We start from the raw sequence: 22766 nt of genomic DNA on the forward strand, positions 1-22766 counted from the left end.
CATTAACACTTTCTGTTTAAGGCTCCAAACTTGGAGGAAGTTATCACATTATTATCATGGTGTACACTTGAAAAACCACTGCGTATATACCGTGTGACATAAAAAATGGCAACACCCACCATTTTATTCTCGAGGGCCTCAGCTTAAAACTATATAATATTTGGGGGTTCTAAGTAATTTTCTAGCAGTTATGACTGAATACATTGTTTCTATGTGTTTATCAGATGATGGGGGATGGGTGGAGCCTCCGTACTGCTCTCTCCTTTACAATAAAGTCTCCTCTTACCCGGTGATGTGAGGGGCGGCTGATTGTCCATCATGACGTCCTTGTAGAGATCCTTGTGTCCTTCTAAATACTCCCACTCCTCCATGGAGAAATAGACAGTGACATCCTGACACCTTATAGGAACCTGACACACACAATGATACAGTCACCATCCAGACACATCCCTTGTCTGTTACTGGATAATGTCCCAGAATTCCCAGAATCCTCCTCACCTCTCCTGTCAGCAGCTCCATCATCTTCTTGGTGACTTCTAGAATCTTCTCCATGTTGTGTCTCTCGGGTTTTAGGGAGTCACATGGAGGCACTGTGATGGTCATATGATCACCGGACTTCACAAGAGGAAATCTCTGTATTGGAGAACCAATAGGAATATCATGTTAGAATCCCAGAATCCTCCTCACCTCTCCGGTCAGGTCTGTGTTTTATTAATAGAGATAAGAGTGATGTCATGTGACCTCCCAGAATCCTCCTCACCTCTCCGGTCAGGTCTGTGTGTTATTAATAGAGATAAGAGTGATGTCATGTGACCTCCCAGAATCCTCCTCACCTCTCCGGTCAGGTCTGTGTTTTATTAATAGAGATAAGAGTGATGTCATGTGACCTCCCAGAATCCTCCTCACCTCTCCGGTCAGGTCTGTGTTTTATTAATAGAGATAAGAGTGATGTCACGTGACCTCCCAGAATCCTCCTCACCTCTCCGGTCAGGTCCGTGTTTTATTAATAGAGATAAGAGTGATGTCATGTGACCTCCCAGAATCCTCCTCACCTCTCCGGTCAGGTCTGTGTTTTATTAATAGAGATAAGAGCGATGTCATGTGACCTCCCAGAATCCTCCTCACCTCTCCGGTCAGGTCTGTGTTTTATTAATAGAGATAAGAGTGATGTCATGTGACCCCCCCAGAATCCTCCTCACCTCTCCGGTCAGGTCTGTGTTTTATTAATAGAGATAAGAGTGATGTCATGTGACCTCCCAGAATCCTCCTCACCTCTCCGGTCAGGTCTGTGTTTTTATTAATAGAGATAAGAGTGATGTCATGTGACCTCCCAGAATCCTCCTCACCTCTCCGGTCAGCAGGTAGATGATCTCCAGGGTGAGGTTTAGTATCTTCTCAGTCATGTGACTCCGGTCCTCCTCCATCCTCATTGGTGAGGTCACGTGATCTATACGGGTCTCCTTGTAGACGGATAACTTTGGGAAATGAAAGTAAGAAAAATGTGAATGGTGTTGGTCACACAATAATAGGATGGGATGTGGGTAGGGTGGTAATAGAAGGGTTGTTGTTCTTCATTTAAGGACTACATTTAAATTTAGACATTTTTGAATTCCAGGGACCCTCTTGGCTTTTTGTTTGTTGGTTTTGTTTAGCCTAAGATCTGCAGATAGGGAATGATAAATACGACCCTTCCTCTGTCTTTTTGTTTTTGCTGTGAGGGGAACCTCCTGGCTTATGACTGGATTTGCCGGCTAATCAGGATAATTGCCGGAACTTGGCCTACAAGGCTCCAATCTCCAAGTCACTCTCTGCAGTAAGAGAAGGGATCGTATTGGAATGCAGGAGGATGGTGCTGGTGGAGGAGAGATCTGTAGGGGGGGGGGGGGATTCTGTTCTCTTTCCTCCAATGCAACCCAGTGTTAGTAGAACGACAGCAGGGGGCAAAGGTTTTACTCTCCTGGTTGCAAAGTATACTGTAGTACCAAGGACATTGTAGTGGCAGTGGGTTCCTGGTGCCCTGAAAACCAGCACTGGACACTGCCAGAGCCTGTGTCATGGGAAGGTATTGGACTGCCCCCTTCCCCTCCTCCCCTTATATGCGCAGCACTGGACCGGGGACACAATACAGACCTCCTCCAAGACGAAGTGCCCACCAAGGGGCGAAAGACTGCTTTACAGTCCACTTGGTATCCAGGAATGTTTTCATTGACCAGCGAGATGGCAAGAAGGTGAAGGTTGCCTTTATTGCCTGGCGGGAGTTCCGAAAAGTAAATACCGGTAAAAAACAACCATCATAAAACAAATCCCTACATTACATTCTCCCTGAACCCAACAACCAACTCTTCCATCAGAGCCCCGCTGCCCACCAACCCTATCAAGGGTTCAAGAATCATTTAGCTACATTACCCCCTCAAAGCCCTTCAACTCCAGTACCTTCTCCGGAGCCCCTAGAACCCATCAGCTATTCATTGTCCCTCACAAGACCCCTCGGCTCCTCTACTTCCCTCAGAACCCTCAGTATTTTCCTCCTTCTGACACCAATGATGGAACATATTCTTCAGGGCAGGCTGGGGAATGTTTTCTTCCTCCTGACCAGCAATGTAAGAGGCTCTATGCTCCATACTCCTGACCCCATCATTGTGTTGGCTGTATGCTCCATACTCCTGACCCCATCATTGTGTTGGCTGTATGCTCCATACTCCTGACCCCATCATTGTGTTGGCTGTATGCTCCATATTCCTGACCCCATCATTGTGTTGGCTGTATATTGTAACTATTGCCCATTGGCTGCCTGTGTAGTGTAATAATTTACCTTTGTAGGCCATGTATGGTCAGGGTGGTCATTGTCTTGTCTATTTATTGTCAGTGCTGTTTGATTAGAGGAACATATTACTAGAATTTATCTCCAAAATTAAGGAAATGTTCCGGCCCCGTAAGTGGGGGAATGTTCTGCCCCCTGAAGGGGTTAATCTAGGTTTCCACACTATATATGTGTGTATCATCATCTGCTGGAGATAAAAGACGTCACAGTGACTATGGAGGAAGAGGACGGACATGACGGGGGGGGTTACTGGGTGTAAATATAAAATAAGATCTCATTACCTCCTCTACTGCCAGGTCCAGCAATGTCTCCTGTTTAATTTCTCCCAACTCACCTCTCACCCGGAACTTCCTATTTATACCTGACATCACTTCCTATCTTCCATAGAGACTTCCTGTCTGGGTAGAAGTGAGATCACCACCTTGTGGAGCTCAAAGGATCTGCACCCCGAGAAACGTCTCATAGTGTGAACACGGCCTTGTGCCGTGTCTGTATATCCTTATAGATGGGGGTCATCTCCACTCCCTTCAAGGGGGCTGGAAATATATTACTGCCTAGTCCAGCCTTTCTCAATCAGGGTTCCATCAAAGGTTTCTGGAGGTTCTGGCAATGAACAATGTATATGTCTCTCAGTAGCAACTGCGATCTAGAGATGAACTAACGGCTCGGTCTGAAAATTGGTTTGGGACAGAACTATAGATGTTTGGAAGACCCCTGTTTGATGGAATCCAAAAATTATATATAGAAGCCGTATTTCGACTGCTTCTGTGTATGGCAGCATTCCGATGTCATTGTTTCCTAAGGAATCCACCTCAGTGTCTCTAGGAACCATGGATGTCATGGGGAATGAGGGCATGTGGCCTGGTATCATTCGGGGAGGTGAATGCTTCCCCTCCCCTTCATGTTTGGATTGAGGGTGTGGTATTGGTGGTCCTTCTCCAGTGCAAGGGACACATCATCACTCGGAGACTGAAAGTTGAAATGACCTTCGGCAGAGGAAATGTTCTCCTGTGATTTAGAATTGGCTCCCTTTCTCCTGGTCTCCAACATAGCTACAAGGGAGGGTATTCCCTTTTGGGAGTAGGGTGCAGAAGATAGAGTAAGCATGTCTGCAAAAAGAACATGGTAACCCAGGTGTAGACTGTCCTGCAACTAATCCTAATTACGAAAAGGTGGAAGGAAGCGCCTGATTATCTTATATGGGCTCTAGTTGGAAGTGGCATTAACCACTTCAATACCGGGGGGGCACTTAAACACCTTCCTGCCCAGACCAATTTTGAGCTTTCAGCGCTGTCGCACTTTGAATGACAATTGCGCGGTCGTGCTACACTGTACCCAAATGAAATTTTTCATAATTCTTTTCCCACAAATAGAGTTTTCTTTTGGTGGTATTTGATCACTTCTGCGGTTTTTATTTTTTGCTAAACAAATAAAAAAATACCGAAAATTTTGAAATAAAAAATGTTTTTTTTTGTTTCAGTTTCAAAACTTTGCAAATAAGTAAGTTTTCTCCTTCACTGATGGGCACTGATGGGGGTTACACTGATGGGCAATGATAAGGCGGCACTGATGGGCACCGATGAGGTGGCACCAATGAAGTGGCACTGATGAGGTGGCATTGATGGACACCGATATGTGGCACTGATAGGCGGCACTGATGGGCGACACGGATGGGCACTGATAGGTGGCACAAATTGGCACGGATTGGCATGGATGGGCATGGATAGGTGGCACAGGTGGGCATGGGTAGGCGGCACAGGTGGGCATGGGTAGGTGGCACAGGTGGGCATGGGTAGGCGGCACAGGTGGGCATGGGTAGGCACTGATAGGCGGCACAGATGGGAACTGATAGGCGGCATTGTATTATAATATATTGTACTAATGGATGCCAATCAGTGCCAATCAATAATGCATGCCAATCAGTGATGGGCACTGATTGGCATCCATTATGGGCACTGATTGGCATCCATTGTGGCACTGACTGAAATCTCTGGTGGTCTAGGGTGGCATACCTTGTCCTTGGCATCCCTGGTGGTCTGGTGGCGTCCCTGGTGGTCCAGTGTGGGCATCCTCGGGGGGGCTGTGCTGATAATCGATCAGCAGAGACCCCCCCCTGTCAGAGGAGCAGCCGATCGGCTCTCCTCTACTCGCGTCTGACAGACGCGAGTGAGGAAAAGCCGATCACCGGCTTTTCCTATTTACACTGTGATCATCCGTGATTGGACACGGCTGATCACGTGGTAAAGAGTCTCCGTCCGGAGACTCTTTACCGAGATCGTAGTTGCCGGGTGTCAGACTGACACCCCGCAACAACGATCGCCGCGACGCGCGCCCCCGGGGGCGCGCAGCGGCTCATAATCCTGATCACGTCATATGACGTCCGGTCAGGGTTATGAAACCACTTTGCCGCCGTCTATTTGCTATAGGGCGGGCGGCAAGTGGTTAAAGTGTGTGACCAGTGGTGCGATGTAACACCTGACCATCCACCTGAGACTGATCTCTGATTGGTTGAATCTTAGCGACAAATTTGAAAAGGGAATACATTCCAAGGACGTCCCCATTTATACAGTAACGAACAAAGGCACATGGTGACCCTGCCCTATCTATTCATGATGGTGGGCTGTATATAAAGTCCAAGCTTCCCCCATCACAGTGGGAAAACCCCTGAAGGGGTTTGGGATCTATAGCGATGGACCACCACCCTGGACCTGTAGAACATCTTGCAGCTAACTCAATGAGTGCCAACGTGAGCGACCCATGCAGGATCCAGTGTAACCCAGATGATGCCTTATTAGGAAGAAACACGTTGGGAAAGGTTTTTGCTGATGCCACTACGTTGCCAGATTTTTATCTACATGCTCTATATGTCTTCATACATGTGAGTGACCATTTTATGATTTTAATAAATGTTTAACCTCTTGAGAGGTTAAACATGAGGGGCGCGCGCGCGGTGCGCTCTGTGATCGGCGAGTCTATGAGACTCACCTGATCACGGATCCGAGCAAGGGGTCGATCCCGACCCCTTACCACATGATCAGCTGTCAGCCAATGACAGCTGATCATGTGACAAAACAGAGCCGGTAATCGGCAATTTTTCCTCCTCGCGCTGACAGCGCGAGATGAGAAAAAAAAAGAGCCGATCACCGACTGATGTCCCGATCACGGCCAGCGTATCAGTGCCCACCTGCCTCCTGCCAGTAACCCCCAGATAATTAAAAAAGTGCCACCCAGCAGTGCCCATAGTGCCACCCATCAGTGTCATACATCAGTGCCCAGAGTGCCATACATCAGTACCCACAGTGCCACCTATCAGTGCCCACAGTGCCACCTATCAGTGCCCACAACCTACCTCAAAAACATTGCTGCACCTCAGTGCCACATATCCGTGCCCATCAGTGTCATCTACCAGGGGGTAGATGACAGCTGACAGCGCGAGATGAGGAAAAAAAAAGAGCCGATCACCGACTGATGTCCCGATCACGGCCAGCGTATCAGTGCCCACCTGCCTCCTGCCAGTAACCCCCAGATAATTAAAAAAGTGCCACCCAGCAGTGCCCATAGTGCCACCCATCAGTTCCCAGAGTGCCATACATCAGTGCCCAGAGTGCCATACATCAGTACCCACAGTGCCACCTATCAGTGCCCACAGTGCCACCTATCAGTGCCCACAATCTGTCTCAAAAACATTGCTGCACCTCAGTGCCACATATCCGTGCCCATCAGTGTCATCTACCAGGGGGTAGATGACAGCTGACAGCGCGAGATGAGAAAGAAAAGCCGATCACCGACTGATGTCCCGATAACGGCCAGCGTATCAGTGCCCACCTGCCTCCTGCCAGTAACCCCCAGATAATTAAAAAAGTGCCACCCAGCAGTGCCCATAGTGCCACCCATCAGTGCCCAGAGTGCCATACATCAGTGCCCAGAGTGCCATACATCAGTACCCACAGTGCCACCTATCAGTGCCCACAGTGCCACCTATCAGTGCCCACAATCTGCCTCAAAAACATTGCTGCACCTCAGTGCCACATATCCGTGCCCATTAGTGTCATCTACCAGTGCCCAGCAGTGCCCCCTATCAGAGCCAGCTATCAGTGCCACCTATCAGTGCCCATCAGTCCCATCTATCAGTGGTACCTATCAGTGCCCCTTAGTGCCACCCATCCGTACCACCCATCAGTGCCACCTATCAGTGCCCATCAGTACTGTCTTATCTGTGCCTATCGGTGCCACCTTATCTGTGCCTATTAGTGTCGCCTTAACTGTGCCTATCAGTGCCCACCAATGCAGCCTATCAGTGCCCACCAATGCAGCCTATCAGTGCCCACCAGTGCCGCCTATCAGTGCCTACCAGTGCCGCCTCATCAGCGCATTTCAATGAAGGAGAAAAATGACCTGTTTGCAAAAAGAGAAGCACGGATTAAGAATGCAATGATATAAGGAGTGCTGGACATGACAGTGTGGATGAGGGACACAGAGGGTTAAGCTTTATGGGTGGAGTTCAGGAAAAGGTTTGCAGGAAACAAGTTCAGTGTAGGGGAGGGGTCACATAAAAGGGAGAGGTGTGGCTTTAAGGAATCATTCGGAGCCCAGTGTGACACAGAGGAGGCAGTTTTTTCGCTGCTCCTCTGCTATGGCGGACCTCGAGGGACTCTTCGCGCGGCTGCGACGGGCGGCGGAGGTGCACGGTGCGGACTGGCTGCGGGAACGTGTGGGTGACCTGACGGACGGCGATGTGGATGGCGGCGGGACAGGTGAGGTTCCACTGCGCGCGCGGAGGTCTCGGCCTCCGGCGCGTTTTTCTCCTGGGCCTACTCCTCGGCCGCCTCGTGACTCCCGGAGCCCGGGGGTGGACCGATCGGTCCCCCCGGCAAAACGGCAGGTTATCGGCTCCCCCCGGTCCGGGCGGTCGTTGCGCCGCCGAACGGAGGGGGGCGGGGCTTCGCGGCCGCATGGAAATGGCGCCGGGACCGCACGGGGCCCGGTGGAGGTGGGGGGGGAGTGTGGATGGCTCTGGGTCGGCAGGCCAAGGGGGGGTGCACGTTGCGGGGGATCTGCGGCAGGCTGGGTCTGGGGCCAGCATCCGCGCGGTGGGGGGGAGGGGGGCGCTCCGGGGGGGGTCGCAGGCTGGAGGGGGGGGAGGGAGGGTCGCAGATGGCTGCCAAGGTGCCTGGCAGGGCTGGTTTTAGATGCCGGCATGCCGGGGGCGGCGGGGGGAGGAGGACATTGCCTGCAGTCCCGGATCGCAGGGACCGGATGGACCGCGCGGAGCACAGGGGGATTGCCGCGTCCCCGGTGCGCGCTGGAGAGGTCGGTTCGGAGAGCGAGCTGTCCCAGGAGGAGGAGGGGTCCTTTTCTACACCCGGACCGGTACCGGTCGCCGAGGCCCCTGGGGGCCCGGGTAAGTTGCTGGAGTCTACATTGCTGGCGGATGCATTGCGGGATCTGATGGGGGTGGCGCAGGGGGGTGCGGTACCCACGGGATCCCGGGACGTATTGGGGGGGGTTGCGGCAGGTTCAGCGCAGGGGGCGGTGCCTGTGGCCCCGGGGGGGCCGTCAGGTCAGTTGCAGGAGCTGTTGGGGGGGCTGCAGGCCCTGGTTGGTAAGTTTGCTGGGGGCTCCGGGTCGCCTCAGGTGGCCCCCTGGATGGGTACTGTGGGGGGGGCCGGGGGGGCGGAGGTCATTCCTGCGCGGGATGCACCGCCTGCTGCGGTGTCGGGGAGCATGGATGCGGGGGCTGTGGGCTCGGGGGTCCCCCCGGTGCCCGCGGACCCGGGGGCGCGGTCTGACCTGGTTAGGATCGCGGATGCTGCCCGGTGCGAAGTCTATGTTTGTTTCGAAGGCCCATTAGGGGCGCATTTGAAGCAGGAGGTGCGGGACAAGATCGGCAAGGGTGAGTATGTGGAGATTTTCTCCTTGCTCCCCCTCGAGAAATTTAATTTGGACAGGGTTAAGCCGGACAGTTCCAAGAAGGACGACGAGGAGAAACGTAGGTATCGGCTGATCCCGCGCACATTTGCAAATTGGCTTCAGGCGTTCGCTATCTTGGCTAGCGTGATAGGGGAAAAGAACCCCGAGCATTGCTCGGCGTTATTTTGTTACCTGGACGCGATTGGGGAGGCTCACCGAGTGTATGGAGGGCTGGCTTGGCTGCGCTATGATGAGCAGTTTTGTCAGCGTAAGGCAGTGCGGGCTGACCTGCGGTGGGATCACAAGGACATAAGCCTCTGGATGAGGCTTATGTCTGCTCCGCGGGCGCCCACTCCGTTTCTTCAGGGGGGGGCCGGGAGTGCGTCTTCCTCGGGACTGCCGGCCGGAAAGAAGTGGGGGGTGTGCTGGCCCTTTAATGAAGGGGCTTGTAAATTCGGAGGCGCGTGCCGCTTCAAGCATGAGTGCTCCGGGTGCGGCGGCACCCACCCCCTGTCTCGCTGTTTCAAAAAAGGTCAGCGTGCCAGTGCCGCCGGTCACAAAAGGGATGACGCCGGTGAACCTGGGAAGGATGCTTCCTTTCCTAAATAGGTATCCGGATGGTGCGGCGGCGCGTGGGTTAATTCTGGGTTTTCGGGACGGTTTTAGGATTCCCTGTTCTTTGGGAGGGGTGCCGCCGTTGGCCAGGAATTTGCGATCGGCTTTAGATCACCCGGGGGTTGTGGATGACAAATTGGGTAAAGAGGTGGCGCTGGGCCGGATGGGTGGTCCTTTCGAAGTGCAGCCGTGGGGGGACCTGGTGGTATCCCCGTTGGGTGTAGTTCCTAAGAAGGAGCCGGGGAAGTTTCGCTTGATTCATCACCTGTCTTTTCCGAAAGGGGGGTCGGTCAATGATTTCATTGACCCGGAGGCGTGTACGGTTTCCTACACGTCTTTTGACGCGGCGGTACGGTGGGTCAGGCGGTATGGTCGCGGGGCTCTCATGGCCAAGGCGGATGTGGAATCGGCGTTTCGCCTTCTGCCAGTCCACCCGGACAGCTTCCGGCTGTTGGGATGCCATTGGCGGGGCAAGTTTTATGTGGACTTGTGCCTGCCCATGGGTTGTTCCATTTCATGCGCCTATTTTGGGGCTTTTAGTTCATTTTTGGAATGGGTGGTGAGAGATGTTTCGGGCCTGGAGTCGGTCATCCACTATTTGGATGATTTTCTGTGCGTGGGCCCGCCTGCCTCCAATGTGTGTGCGATTCTTCTGTCCACGTTGCAGCACATTGCGGGCAGGTTCGGGGTGCCGTTGGCGGGGGATAAGACGGAAGGCCCGGTGACGGAATTGAGTTTTTTGGGAATCGTGATTGATTCTATGGCAATGGAGTGTCGCTTGCCAGAGAATAAATTACGGGATCTGCAGGCGGAGTTGGCAGGCATGCAGGGCCGGCCGAAGGTTCAGCTTCGGGCCCTGCAGTCCCTGTTGGGCAAGCTGAATTTCGCTTGCCGGATCATCCCTATGGGCCGTGTGTTCTGCCGACGGCTGTCGGGGGCCACTGCCGGGGTAACCGCCCCTACCCACTTTGTGCGTTTGCGAAGGGAACACCGGGAGGACCTGCGGGCTTGGCATGAATTTTTGGAGTCGTATAATGGGCGGGCTATGTGGATGTCGGGGCCAGTGAGCAACTTCGATGTGGAGTTGGTTACTGACGCGGCTGGCTCAACGGGTTATGGGGCATTTTTCCGGGGTCGGTGGAGTGCGGAACCTTGGCCACGCTCATGGGAGGTTGCGGGGTTGTTGGGCAATTTGGTTTTGCTAGAATTGTTCCCGATAGTGGTGGCATTGGAGCTGTGGGGGGCGGAGTTTCGTAATTTGAAGTTGCGCATCAATTGCGATAACATGGGGGTGGTCCAGGTCCTCAATCGGATGACTGCTTCCTCCCCCCCGGTCATCCGGCTGCTGCGACACCTGGTTTTTCGCTGTTTGCGGCTCAATGTTTACGTTTATGCTGTGCACATACCTGGGGTGGAGAATTCTTTGGCTGACTCGCTCTCTCATTTTCAGTGGGACAAGTTCCGGCAGCTGGCGCCGGGAGCGGAGGAGTCGGGGGCGCCATGCCCCGGGTGGATGTGGGAACTTCCCTTGGAATCGCCGCAGGTTGGTTAAAAAGGTCGTTGAGTGAGGCTACATGGTCCGCTTATTCTAGAGTGTGGGCGGAATGGTGGGCGTTCCTGCGGGAGGTTGGAGTGGCTGGTCGGGGCTCCGACCGGCGCTGGGTGGTATTGTACTGGGTTGCCCGGAACATTGAGACGGGCCTGTCTCCCGCGTCTATTGAGCGGAAGCTGGCGGGGTTGGCCTTTTTGTTCAAACTGTGGGGGGAGCCGGACGGGACGAAGGATTTTTGGGTGAGGCAAACGTTGAAGGGGTACAGGAGGGATTGGAAGGGTAGGGATGCGCGCCGGCCGGTGTCATTTGACAATTTGGTGGCAATTTGTTCTCGGCTGGTGGACGTTTGCTCGTCTGCTTACGAGACCGTTCTGTTTACGGCAGCGTTTTCGTTGGCGTTTTATGGGGCTTTTAGGATTGGGGAGTTGGTGTGTCGCTCAAAACGGGTGGCTGGGGGTCTGTTGGATCAGGATGTGCAGGTGGTTGCGGATCGGGTGAGTATACGGTTGCGTAGGTCTAAGACTGATCAACGGGGCAGGGGAGTGGCGATTACGCTGCTCGCCCTGCCGGGCTCAGTAGTGTGCCCGGTGGCGGCGGTACGGGCTTTCCGGGCGGTACGGCCTGTGGGGGCGGGCCCCTTTTTGGTGCACGAGGAGGGCTCTTTTCTATCCCGTTTTCAATTTGTGTCGGTCTTTCGGCAATGCCTGAGGGCGGTGGGTTTGGATGAGCGGGACTACGCGTCCCACTCTTTTCGGATTGGGGCGGCCACGGAAGCGGCTCGATGTGGGCTGGAGGAGGCGGTGGTTCGCCGGATTGGTAGATGGGAGTCCCGGAGGTTCCGGTCCTATGTCCGGCCGCAGTTGCTACTGGGGTAAGGAGGGTGCGGCTGGGGGTTGTTTGCTGTGGGATTTATGGGGGGGAGGACTGTGCTTGTAACATTCCTTTGGTTGTTGTGTTATTTCTCTTGTTTTCATTCCAGATGGAGGTTCTCAACGCCTCGTTTGGATCCTGGGGCATTCGTACGTCTGCTGGGGGGCCAGGAGAGGTGATTCTCTACCAGCAGGCAGGCAATTGGGTATCCCCAGGGAGGTAGCTAGGGTGATGTGGTTGGGTTTCCCGGGCATGAGGTGGGAGCGTGTCATGAGGGAGGTGGAGCGCTTCGCTTTGAGGGATAGGCCCCCGGATGTGCTGGTTGTTCATGCGGGGGGCAATGACCTGGGAGTTCGGAAAGTGAAGGACATTTTGGCGGATATCAAGGCTGATGTGTTGCGCATGCGAGTCCTTTTCCCGGGCACCATTTTGGTGTGGTCGGACATTGTGGCCAGAACGGTGTGGCGGGGGGCCAGGTCTTTAGCCAGCCTTGAGAAAACTAGGATTAGGGTTAATAAGGTTGTTGGGCGGTTTGTAGTGCAGAACGGTGGCATTGTGGTAAGACACAGGGAATTGGAGGTGAATGTAGGGCTTTATCTTAGGCGGGATGGCGTTCATCTATCGGATGTGGGGATTGACCTCTGGTCCTTTGGCTTACAGGAGGGCATACAGAAAGCTCTTCGGGTGTGGGGCGGCCCTCAAGGTTGAGGGGGTCACCCTTTCGGGCTGTGGCGGTGTGTTTTCTGGTGGTTTCTGACGGTAGACAGGTACTCAGAAGGGATCTGAGGGTGTGGGGGGCTCATCTAACGATCGGCCCCTCTGGGTATTCCTGAACGTTGGAGGGAATACGGTTATGTTCACTGGCGGAAGTTGTCTCCGACCGGTCACAGGTGGAGGCCTTTGGGAAGTTGGTCAGGTGTACCGCAGTGATTGGGTATTGGTTTAAGTGTGGTCACCGTCAGAGATCACCAGAATGGGCAGTTAATGTTAATTAAAATGTGGTTTAATGTTAATAAAGTTATTTATATTTATATATTTATATATATTTATATATTTATATATTTTCATATTTACAAGTTATTGGAGTAATTTTGAGTTATGTTTAATAAAGGCTGTTGTGGCCAGTTTACTCCAACCTATGGTGTGGTCTCGTTTCTAATAGATAAGGAATAGTATAAGGGGAACATTCAGACTACACTAGTCAAGAGAAGCACGGATTAAGAATGCAATGATATAAGGAGTGCTGGACATGACAGTGTGGATGAGGGACACAGAGGGTTAAGCTTTATGGGTGGAGTTCAGGAAAAGGTTTGCAGGAAACAAGTTCAGTGTAGGGGAGGGGTCACATAAAAGGGAGAGGTGTGGCTTTAAGGAATCATTCGGAGCCCAGTGTGACACAGAGGAGGCAGTTTTTCCCACCCTCCCGCCCTATTGTTCTGTGTTTGTTTTGTGGTGTTTTGTTGCTGGTCTTTTTTCTTCTTTTGCAGGTTCATCGGTTGTCACGGCAGCTGAAAGTTTTTCGTGTTGGCGGTGTGTTTTCTGGTGGTTTCTGACGGTAGACAGGTACTCAGAAGGGATCTGAGGGTGTGGGGGGCTCATCTAACGATCGGCCCCTCTGGGTATTCCTGAACGTTGGAGGGAATACGGTTATGTTCACTGGCGGAAGTTGTCTCCGACCGGTCACAGGTGGAGGCCTTTGGGAAGTTGGTCAGGTGTACCGCAGTGATTGGGTATTGGTTTAAGTGTGGTCACCGTCAGAGATCACCAGAATGGGCAGTTAATGTTAATTAAAATGTGGTTTAATGTTAATAAAGTTATTTATATTTATATATTTATATATATTTATATATTTTCATATTTACAAGTTATTGGAGTAATTTTGAGTTATGTTTAATAAAGGCTGTTGTGGCCAGTTTACTCCAACCTATGGTGTGGTCTCGTTTCTAATAGATAAGGAATAGTATAAGGGGAACATTCAGACTACACTAGTCATGTTATAACAAACTATTAAACATGATTTTTATTTATTTTTTTTGCATCTTTTTTTGTTTGTTTAGCAAAAAAAATAAAACTCCGAGCTGTAATTAAATACCACCAAAAGAAAGCTCTATTTGTGGGGAAAAAATGATAAAAATTTCATTTGGGTACAGTGTTGTATGACCGCGCAATTGTCATTCAAAGTGCATCAGCGCTGAAAGCTGAAAATTGGTCTGGGCAGGAGGGGGGTTTAAGTGCCCAGTAAGCAAGTGGTTAAACGGTATTACACCACGTGGCCCTATCTTTTCTCCTTTGCCATATACATTATTGGGAAGAGTTACAGTACACATACCGACCATTGCACCTTCGGTGGGAGACTTACAAAGCCAACCTAGTGACGGACCTTTCCGGTTTGGTACACATTGGAAGCTGGAGTTGCCGTACATCTCCTTGGGTGTGACTACACCACTAAGCCTTTCAGGCTCATTAGGCATAAGCCTTTGTGGGTCCATTTACAACCTTCAGTTAACTACCTTGGCCACATTGTGTTCACTGAGGGAGTGGCCACTGACCCTCAGAAGCTGGAAGCCATCACCCCCTGGCCGAGACCCACCAATGTGACTGAGCTTAGGTTGTTCTTGGGCTTCTGCTTCTATTATAGGAGAGTCATCGGTAATTTTTCTAAAATAGCCTGCCCACTTAATGAGCTATTGAAGAGCGAAGATGAAGACAACGACCCAGACCTAACAAAGTCTGTCAGACCACACGGAGGGGCCTAGGTTGCCTCGTGAGTCTATTCAAGGGCAGTGGACTGACCAGTGTGAAGACGACCTTTCGGCAGTTGAAGTGGAGCCTAACCATTGCTCCGGTTCAGGCCTATGCAGATCCAATCAGGCCATATGAGCTACACATTGATGCCAACCATTTACAACCTTCAGTTAACTACCTTGGCCACATTGTGTTCACCGAGGGAGTGGCCACTGACCCTCAGAAGCTGGAAGCCATCACCCCCTGGCCAAGACCCACCAATGTGACTGAGCTTAGGTTGTTTCTGGGCTTCTGCTTCTATTATAGGAGAGTCATCGGGTATTTTTCTAAAATAGCTCGCCCACTTAATGAGCTATTGAAGAGCGAAGATGAAGACAACGTCCCAGACCTAACAAAGTCTGTCAGACCACACGGAGGGGCCTAGGTTGCCTCGTGAGTCAATTCAAGGGCAGTGGACTGACCAGTGTGAAGACGACCTTTCGGCAGTTGAAGTGGAGCCTAACCATTGCTCCGGTTCTGGCCTATGCAGATCCAACCAGACCATATGAGCTACACATTGATGCCAACCATTTACAACCTTCAGTTAACTACCTTGGCCACATTGTGTTCACTGAGGGAGTGGCCACTGACCCTCAGAAGCTGGAAGCCATCACCTCCTGGCCATATGAACTACACATTGATGCCAGTCGAGATGGGTTAGGCAGGGTGCTATATCAAGAACATGATGGGCACCTACAGCCTGTTGCTTATGTGAGCCGAAGCCTGGCACCCACCGAGAAGAACTATCCCACGCACAAACTAGAGTTTCTTGCTCTGAAGTGGGCAGTGGTGGATAAGTTACTTGTACAGAGCAGACTTTGTGGCCAAAACAGATAACAATCCACTCACATACATCCTCACTACCGCCAAGTTGGATGGCACTGGTCACAGGTGGATTGGCCGCCCTATCGGGATTCACCTTCAGCCTGAAGTACCGTCCGGGGGGGGGAGGGAGTAAAGATGCAGGAAAGAAGATCCCATGGTTCAGGAGACTCCCTTCAAGAATTGACTCAGCTGATACCTGAAGCCTTATGCAAGCTTTATGTCAAGGAGCCCGAAGGCGGGACGAGAGCTGAAGACATCAGGGTCTCAGCGGCTGTTGTCCCCAGATATTACTGTAAGGTTACTCAAGTTGGGGAGGAAGGTCTGCCCTAGCTTTCCAAAAAAGATTTGGGAAGGGACCAGATGGAAGACCCTCTTTGCAACTTGATACTGAAGGCATTGGAGAGCCATCACCACAATTTACTACTTACAGACTTCCAAAAGAAAGCCCATCTGTTGCACAAATCGTGGGATCGGTTGCAGTTGCGCAACAGGGTGGTCTACCGAACAATCTTAAAAAGAAATGGCAGGTGTTCCTACTCAGAAAGTAAAGAGAGATGGTGCTAACTGCCCTACATGACAACCACTGCTACCTAGGGCCTGAGAAGACATTCAACTTAGTGAGGGACTGGTTCTATAGGACTTGCGTGTGGGCTGAAGTTGAGGGCTACTGCCATTCTTGTATAAGGTATATACTGAGGAAGACTTTGCCTCACAGAGCTGCCCAATGGGCCACCTTCAGAGTCAAAGGACCCATGGAGCAAGTGTGCATTGACTTTCTGTGCTTGGAGCCTAATTTGAGTGGACAGGAAAATATCCTGGTGGACAACCAACCCTTCAACTTAATCCCCCCTCCACCAAATGATTTTGAACAGTGCACAAAGCAAGGTCCATAAAGACATGGATAAGCGAGGTTGGGATGGAGAAACTTGACTGACCTGCATAGAGTCCTGACCTCAACCCGATAGACACCTTTGGGATAAATTAGTGTGGAGACTGCGAGCCAGGCCTTCTCGTCCAACATCAGTGCCTGACCTCACATATGTGCTTCTGGAAGAATAGTCAAACATTCCCATAGACACACAATGGCACTTGCCGCAAGAGGAAATCCGTGCCAACTGAGCATGCGTCAAAAGATGCCTCAGTGTGCCAACCCACACCTGCGCAGAAGATTCAATGGAAAAAGGCGGGAAAAGGCCCAGGAGGTCCACAGGAATTGACCTCAACCTGATGGAAAAAGGCAAGAAACTCCCCGGGAGGCGCACAGGAAGTGACCTCAACCTGATGGAAAAAGGCGGGAAAATGCCCAGGAGGTCCACAGGAAGTGACCTCAACCTGATGGAAAAAGGCAGGAAAATCCCTGGGAAGCACAAAGGAAGTGACCTCAACCTGATGGAAAAAGGCGGGAAAATGCCCAGGATGTCCACAGGAATTGACCTCAACCTGATGGAAAAAGGCAAGAAACTCCCCGGGATGCGCACAGGAAGTGACCTCAACCTGATGGAAAAAGGCGGGAAAATGCCCAGGAGGTCCACAGGAAGTGACCTCAACCTGATGGAAAAAGGCAGGAAACTCCCTGGGAAGCGCAAAGGAAGTGACCTCAACCTGATGGAAAAAGGCGGGAAAATGCCTAGGAGGTCCACAGGAAGTGACCTCAACCTGATGGAAAAAGGCAGGAAACTCCCCGGGAAGCGCAAAGGAAGTGACCTCAAACCTCCCTATATAAGCCTATCCCTGACACTGCCAAATTGCTAGATTGTCTTCAGTCCCCTCCTTGTTCCTGTGCTAGTGTGTGATCTGTCTAAACTTGTGATCTGGAAACCTATTTGACTACTCTTGATTGCTGCTTGCCATTGACCTCATATTTGTACCTTGACCGTTCTACGTCTTTGTCCCTTTTGTACTCAGATTGGAACCGACCCCGGCTTGGCTCTCGACCATTCTTCTTCTGATTAACCCATTTATACTTCGTTGCCAAACTGGACTTGACCTCGGTTGGGATCTCGGACTGAGGCTTGCACAGTGCTACGCACCCCTGGCACCCGTGCCACTCGGTGTCCACCAAGTCTCTGTCTCCATCTCCAGAGGCTTCAAGGACCCGAGGTGCAAGGGAGGCCTCCCCAGTACTTCAGTCTCACATCAGGTACATGGCCCCCCGTGACACCTTACCTTAGCCCCTGCTGTGTTCATAGAAAACTTCATGACTTCCTGGTATGTAGATTCGAGGACGTGAGAGCCAGTAAGACAGAGGAAGAAGTTGACCAGCTGACTTCATTAGCACACACACACCTTGCACCCATCAACTAGATTTGCACGGCATCCCTCCACACGTGCATTTACCTGGCTTGTCAATGTAAACTGTCACAGATGCTATGTTTGCATGGCACCTCCAGTGTCTCTCCAGATGGGCCTGGGCCAGATGCTAAACTCCCTGGGGCTGAACTTGTTTGTGGATTGATGAAGGCCTCCTGCGCGACTCCGAAACGTTGCACCTTTCTTGTGTTGTGATTGTTACCGGCCTCAAAATGTGAATTAAGAGAGCCGATGGTTGTAGACGCGATGAGATAAGGTGATCAGCTTGGCGTGGACTGCAAAGAATCACACAAACAGCATGAGATATGACCACCGACTTTATGGCTGGAAGTAGTTTAATTTTTACATAACAATACATCTTTTACATTTTTATAGTCACGTGTTTTTCACCATTAACAATATATAATACCGATTTTAACGAAAGTATTTTAAAACGTAGTTACAACAATGAACATTACTATATTTTAATAACATATATATCCCTGTTATTCAGTGTTATAGATAATTATCTTTATCTCTCCGGTACACTTTAACTGTGCAATAATCATACTGGCAATGCATTGCTTTAATACAAATATTATCATGGTAGTACTCTTTTTTTAACCACCAGATGGTGCACATTGCATGTCTGTATGATGCAATGCATAAGCTTTACATACAATAGTTTTTTTCTATATTAATAACAGAAAACATGTGCTTTCTAATCTATGCAATTTTCAATAAATCAGGTTTAAATATACCTATTTAGAACGGTTTAGTGCTTATAATAGACATTTGTTCTGACTAATGCAGTATTTTCATGTTCTTATGCCCTTTTCACTTGTTTCTCACACATGCTGTTCTAAACTTCTAATTACAGCAAAACTATAGCATAAAATCTGCTGAGACTTTTTCTGCATCTGCTCAAGATGTTTAAGAATCTTTCTATCACAGGTTAATACAGATTAGGAACAATTTAGAGTACATACCTGCAAAGAATCACACAAACAGCATGAGATATGACCACTGACTTTATGGCTGGAAGTAGTTTAATTTCCAGTCACATGGTGTGTGGCCTTATATAGACTCTGTTTGTGTACCTTCTCTGCCATCTACTGGTTATTAATAGAATAGAAGGGAGATATTTAGCAATAAAATAACAAGAATACTTAACTGTAATGGAACGTCCCTACACTCCACTTGAGTGCTTTCGCCATATACCCCTGCCTCCCAGTCTAAATATAGATATCAGATATTCCATCCTCTCACAAGCACAAAACGGGACGATACTTGTTTAGTTGCTGAACGTGGACTCCTCTATTTGAGATGACACACAAATATATACAGCAGGCTTACAATAAAAAAAACTGTAACCAGAAACCTAATTAACATGAGCTAGTTATCTAATCATTTACCCAGACTAGGCGACTCAAGAGATATGACCTTTTTAGGGTAGACTTCACGTCTCCTAGCTCACTGACCAGGCATGTACTGGCCATTGGGACTACAAGGAGTTTCCCGGTGGGCCGATGGCTCAGTGGGCCACTCTGATGCAAGGGGGCTGGTGATGGGACACTCTGATGTAAGGGGGCTGGTGATGGGACACTCTGATGCAAGGGGGCTGGTGATGGGACACTCTGATGCAAGGGGGCTGGTGATGGGACACTCTGATGTAAGGGCGCTGATGAGACACTCTGGTGTAAGGGGGCTGCTGATGGGACACTCTGATGTAAGGGGGTGCTGATGGGACACTCTGATGTAAGGGGGCTGCTGATGGGACACTCTGATGCAAGGGGCTGCTGATGGGACACTCTGATGTAAGGGGGTGCTGATGGGGCACTCTGATGCAAGGGGCTGCTGATGGGACACTCTGATGTAAGGGGGTGCTGATGGGACACTCTGATGTAAGGGGGCTGCTGATGGGACACTCTGATGTAAGGGGCTGCTGATGGGACACTCTGATGTAAGGGGGTGCTGATGGGACACTCTGATGTAAGGGGCTGCTGATGGGACACTCTGATGTAAGGGGGTGCTGATGGGACACTCTGATGTAAGGGGCTGCTGATGGGACACTCTGATGTAAGGGGGTGCTGATGGGACACTCTGATGTAAGGGGGTGCTGATGGGACACTCAAAATGTAAGTGTGCCGGTCTGGATGAAGTCCAGGGCCAAATTTCTGTCCCAGTCCAGCCCTGTCACTGACTATACAATACACATTATCATAAACGTCAACACAGGACTCCTTCATACAATAGCAAGGTTAATTAGCACAAACAGCAATGGGTAAAATACTCTTAGCCCTTGTACACACGGTCGGACATTCCGACAACCAAATCCGTCGGATTTTGTCCGAAACTGTTGCATACACACAGTCGGACAAAGTTGTCAGAAAATCCGATCGTACTTAACGTGATGACGTTATTTCGTTAGGACGGGACTACGTTCAGGCTAGTAGCCAATAGCTTTGGTCTAGGAATTTGATCTGAGCATGCGTGGCACTTTGTCCGATCGGACAGTGGTGTAGTGGTTAGCACTCTCACCTAGCAGTAAAAAGGGCCAGTGGTTCGAATCCCAACCACGACACTACCTGCCTGGAGTTTGCATGTTCTCCCTGTGCCTGTGTGGGTTTCTGCCGGGTACTCCGGTTTCCTCCCACAAACCAAAGACATACAGGTAGGTTAATTGGCTTCTGTCCAAAATTGCCCCTAGTGTATGAATGGGGACCTTGGATTGTGGGCTCCTTGAGGGTAGGGACCAATGTGAGTGTGTAATGTACAGGGATAGGGACAACTGTAGACACTCAGGTTGAACTGGATGGACTCGTGTCTTTATTCAACCTTACTAACTATGAAACTATGAAACTATGAATTCTCTACACATGATCGGACAAAGTCCGATCAGAGCATGTTGTCAGAAAATTTTATAGCCCAGCTGGAAAACTTGGTCCGTCAGATACTCCAATGGAAACAGTCCGATGGAGCCCACACACTGTCGGATTATCCGACAACACGGTCCTATCGGACATCGTCCATCGGAATGTCCGACCGCGTGTACAAGGGCTTAGAAGCTGTGGCAAGCCAGACTAGACCCATCTACATTATAGAAGACAACAGACAGGTGGCTGGAGTTGATGACATTAGCATCTAACAGTATGCGTCCCAACAGTATGAATCAGTCACTATTTCTAATATGCCATATACAGGGTTCCCAGAGTCTGTGTGTCTTGGGGGGACATGGACCTGAATCCAAAGTAACACCGCCTCCAGGGGTCCCCAGCCATACAGCTCACAAAGAGCACCGTTCCCCCAAATACCAGGGCCCACGATCGGTAGAGTAGCATTCAGTCTCCTCCAAAAGCCTCTGTCCTGGCTAGGTCTGTCACATTAACTAAAGATGCTGTTTCCGCCACGGAGTCCTGTTTGCCATTACGCAACATGGCCGGGTAACCAGACAGACGCTTCCATATTACATGATGAATGAGTCCTTACCGGTTTGGGCAGTGGTATTTAGAAAGAAAAGACCTCTCCCAGCCAATGCCCCTTGTCCCGAGGAGAGGGAGGCTGCCTTGTCCACATGCCAATTAGGCCACATGTAGGGCGGGCGCATGCGGGAGTCTGTCAGCAGCAGGTCCAGGCCAATGATTCACGGCATGGGACCTTGTGTCCAATCACAGCCCAGAGCCCTGTGTCGACAATCAGCACAAAGCTCTGTACGCAGTTCTTATCCCTGCAAACCTCCCCCCCGCCCTCCGGTGCTTCTAGCGACTCACCGCTTCCATCGGGGAGTCGGTCACAGGATCCGCCGGCTCCCCCGGATGGTATCATAGAGATTTCCGGCGGACCAGATGGTCTATGTCAGGGATATGCAATTAGCGGACCTCCAGCTGTTGCAAAACTACAAGTCCCATCACGCCTCTGCCCCTGGGTGTCATGCTTGTGGCTGTCAGAGTCTTGTAATGCCTCATGGGACTTGTAGTTTTGCAACAGCTGGAGGTCCGCTAATTGCATATCCCTGGTCTATGTTATGACGTCACGCCCCCGGCCTCTGCATTCAAAATAACGGCGCCGCCTCGGCTGGAAAGCCGTGATCGTTTTTTTTTTTTTTTTTTTATTTTATTTTAGGCTTCCAAGCCTAGAGGTGAGATGTGGGGGTCTTATTGACCCCCCCCATATCTCGCTGTAAATATGTCCGATCGTGCCATATTCCTATTACAAGAGATGTTTACATTCCTTGTAATAGGAATAAAAGTAATCACATATTTTTTTTTTTTTAAAGTGTCAAACTAACAATAATAAAAAAAAAATTAAATTTAAAGCGCCCCTGTCCCCGTGAGCTCGTACGCAGAAGCAAAAGCATACTTAAGCCCCGCCCACATATGAAAACGGTGTTCAAACCACACATGTGAGGCGTCGCCGCGAACGTTAGAGCGAGAGCAATAATTCTAGCACTAGACCTCCTCTGTAACTCAAAAGATGTAACCAGTAAAACAATTTTAAAGCGTCACCTATGGGGATTTTCAAATACCAAAGTTTGGCGCCATTTCCACGAGCGCGTGCAATTTTGAAGCATGACATGTTGGGTATCTATTTCCTCGGTGTATCTTCATCTTTCACATTATGCAAAAAAATTGGGCTAAATCTACAGTTTTTTTTTGTTTTTTTTTAAAGCACAAAACTGTTTTTTTTTTCTGAAAAAAAAAAAGCGTGTTCGAAAAATTGCTGTGCAAATACCGTGCGAGATAAAAAGTTGCAACGACCGCCATTGTATTCTCTAGGGTCTTTGCTAAAAAAAACCATATATAATATTTGGGGGGTTCTATGTAATTTTGTAGCAAAAAAAAATTATGAATTTCACATGTAGGAGAGAAATGTCAGAATTGGCCTGGGCGCGAAGTGGTTAATACAAATAAATAAAAATTCCAGTATATATATTCTTTATATTGTAGACGGTATAACTTTCACACAAACCAATTAATATACGCATATTGGGATTTTTTTTTTCATTTTTTTTTTTTTTTTACCAAAGACAGGTAGCAGAATACATTTTGTCAAAGTTTATGAAGAAATTCGATTTTTTTTAATTAGTTTTTTTGTATTTAT

At 50.0% G+C, this 22766-nt stretch overlaps 2 protein-coding genes and 1 long non-coding RNA gene across 3 annotated transcripts in view; 1 reads left to right on the forward strand and 2 right to left on the reverse strand.

Annotated features, from left to right (window-relative positions):
- Positions 1-22766, reverse strand: part of LOC143956099 (uncharacterized) — a 184932-nt gene that overhangs the window by 23532 nt on the left and 138634 nt on the right. The window lies entirely within an intron of this gene.
- LOC143955932 (uncharacterized) lies at positions 256-3204 on the reverse strand. Its single transcript, XM_077466056.1, has 3 exons — positions 3103-3204; positions 1347-1475; positions 256-633 (listed from the first exon to the last, which is right to left on the reverse strand). The coding sequence occupies exons 1-3, from the start codon at positions 3187-3189 to the stop codon at positions 283-285; spliced, it is 567 nt and encodes a 188-aa protein (XP_077322182.1). The 5' UTR covers positions 3190-3204; the 3' UTR covers positions 256-282.
- LOC143956139 (uncharacterized) lies at positions 8024-13130 on the forward strand. Its single transcript, XR_013269837.1, has 3 exons — positions 8024-8222; positions 10797-10889; positions 11878-13130. It is a non-coding gene; the product is annotated as an uncharacterized LOC143956139 (long non-coding RNA).

This window comes from Lithobates pipiens, unplaced genomic scaffold (genome assembly GCF_037356315.1).
Source record: "Lithobates pipiens isolate NorthernLeopardFrog02 unplaced genomic scaffold, aLitPip1_a1.2 Scaffold_35, whole genome shotgun sequence".
NCBI classification, from domain to species: Eukaryota; Metazoa; Chordata; class Amphibia; order Anura; family Ranidae; genus Lithobates; species Lithobates pipiens.

What these genes read in the sequence shown, in the direction of transcription:
- LOC143955932 (XM_077466056.1), bottom strand. Translation starts at nt 3,189, where the DNA reads ATGTCAGGTATAAATAGGAAGTTCCGGGTGAGAGGTGAGTTGGGAGAA. An exon ending in TGGACCTGGCAGTAGAGGAG is followed by an intron (nt 1,476 to 3,102) that starts GTAATGAGATCT and finishes CATTTCCCAAAG; the next exon opens with TTATCCGTCTACAAGGAGAC. An exon ending in TCTACCTGCTGACCGGAGAG is followed by an intron (nt 634 to 1,346) that starts GTGAGGAGGATT and finishes TCTCCAATACAG; the next exon opens with AGATTTCCTCTTGTGAAGTC.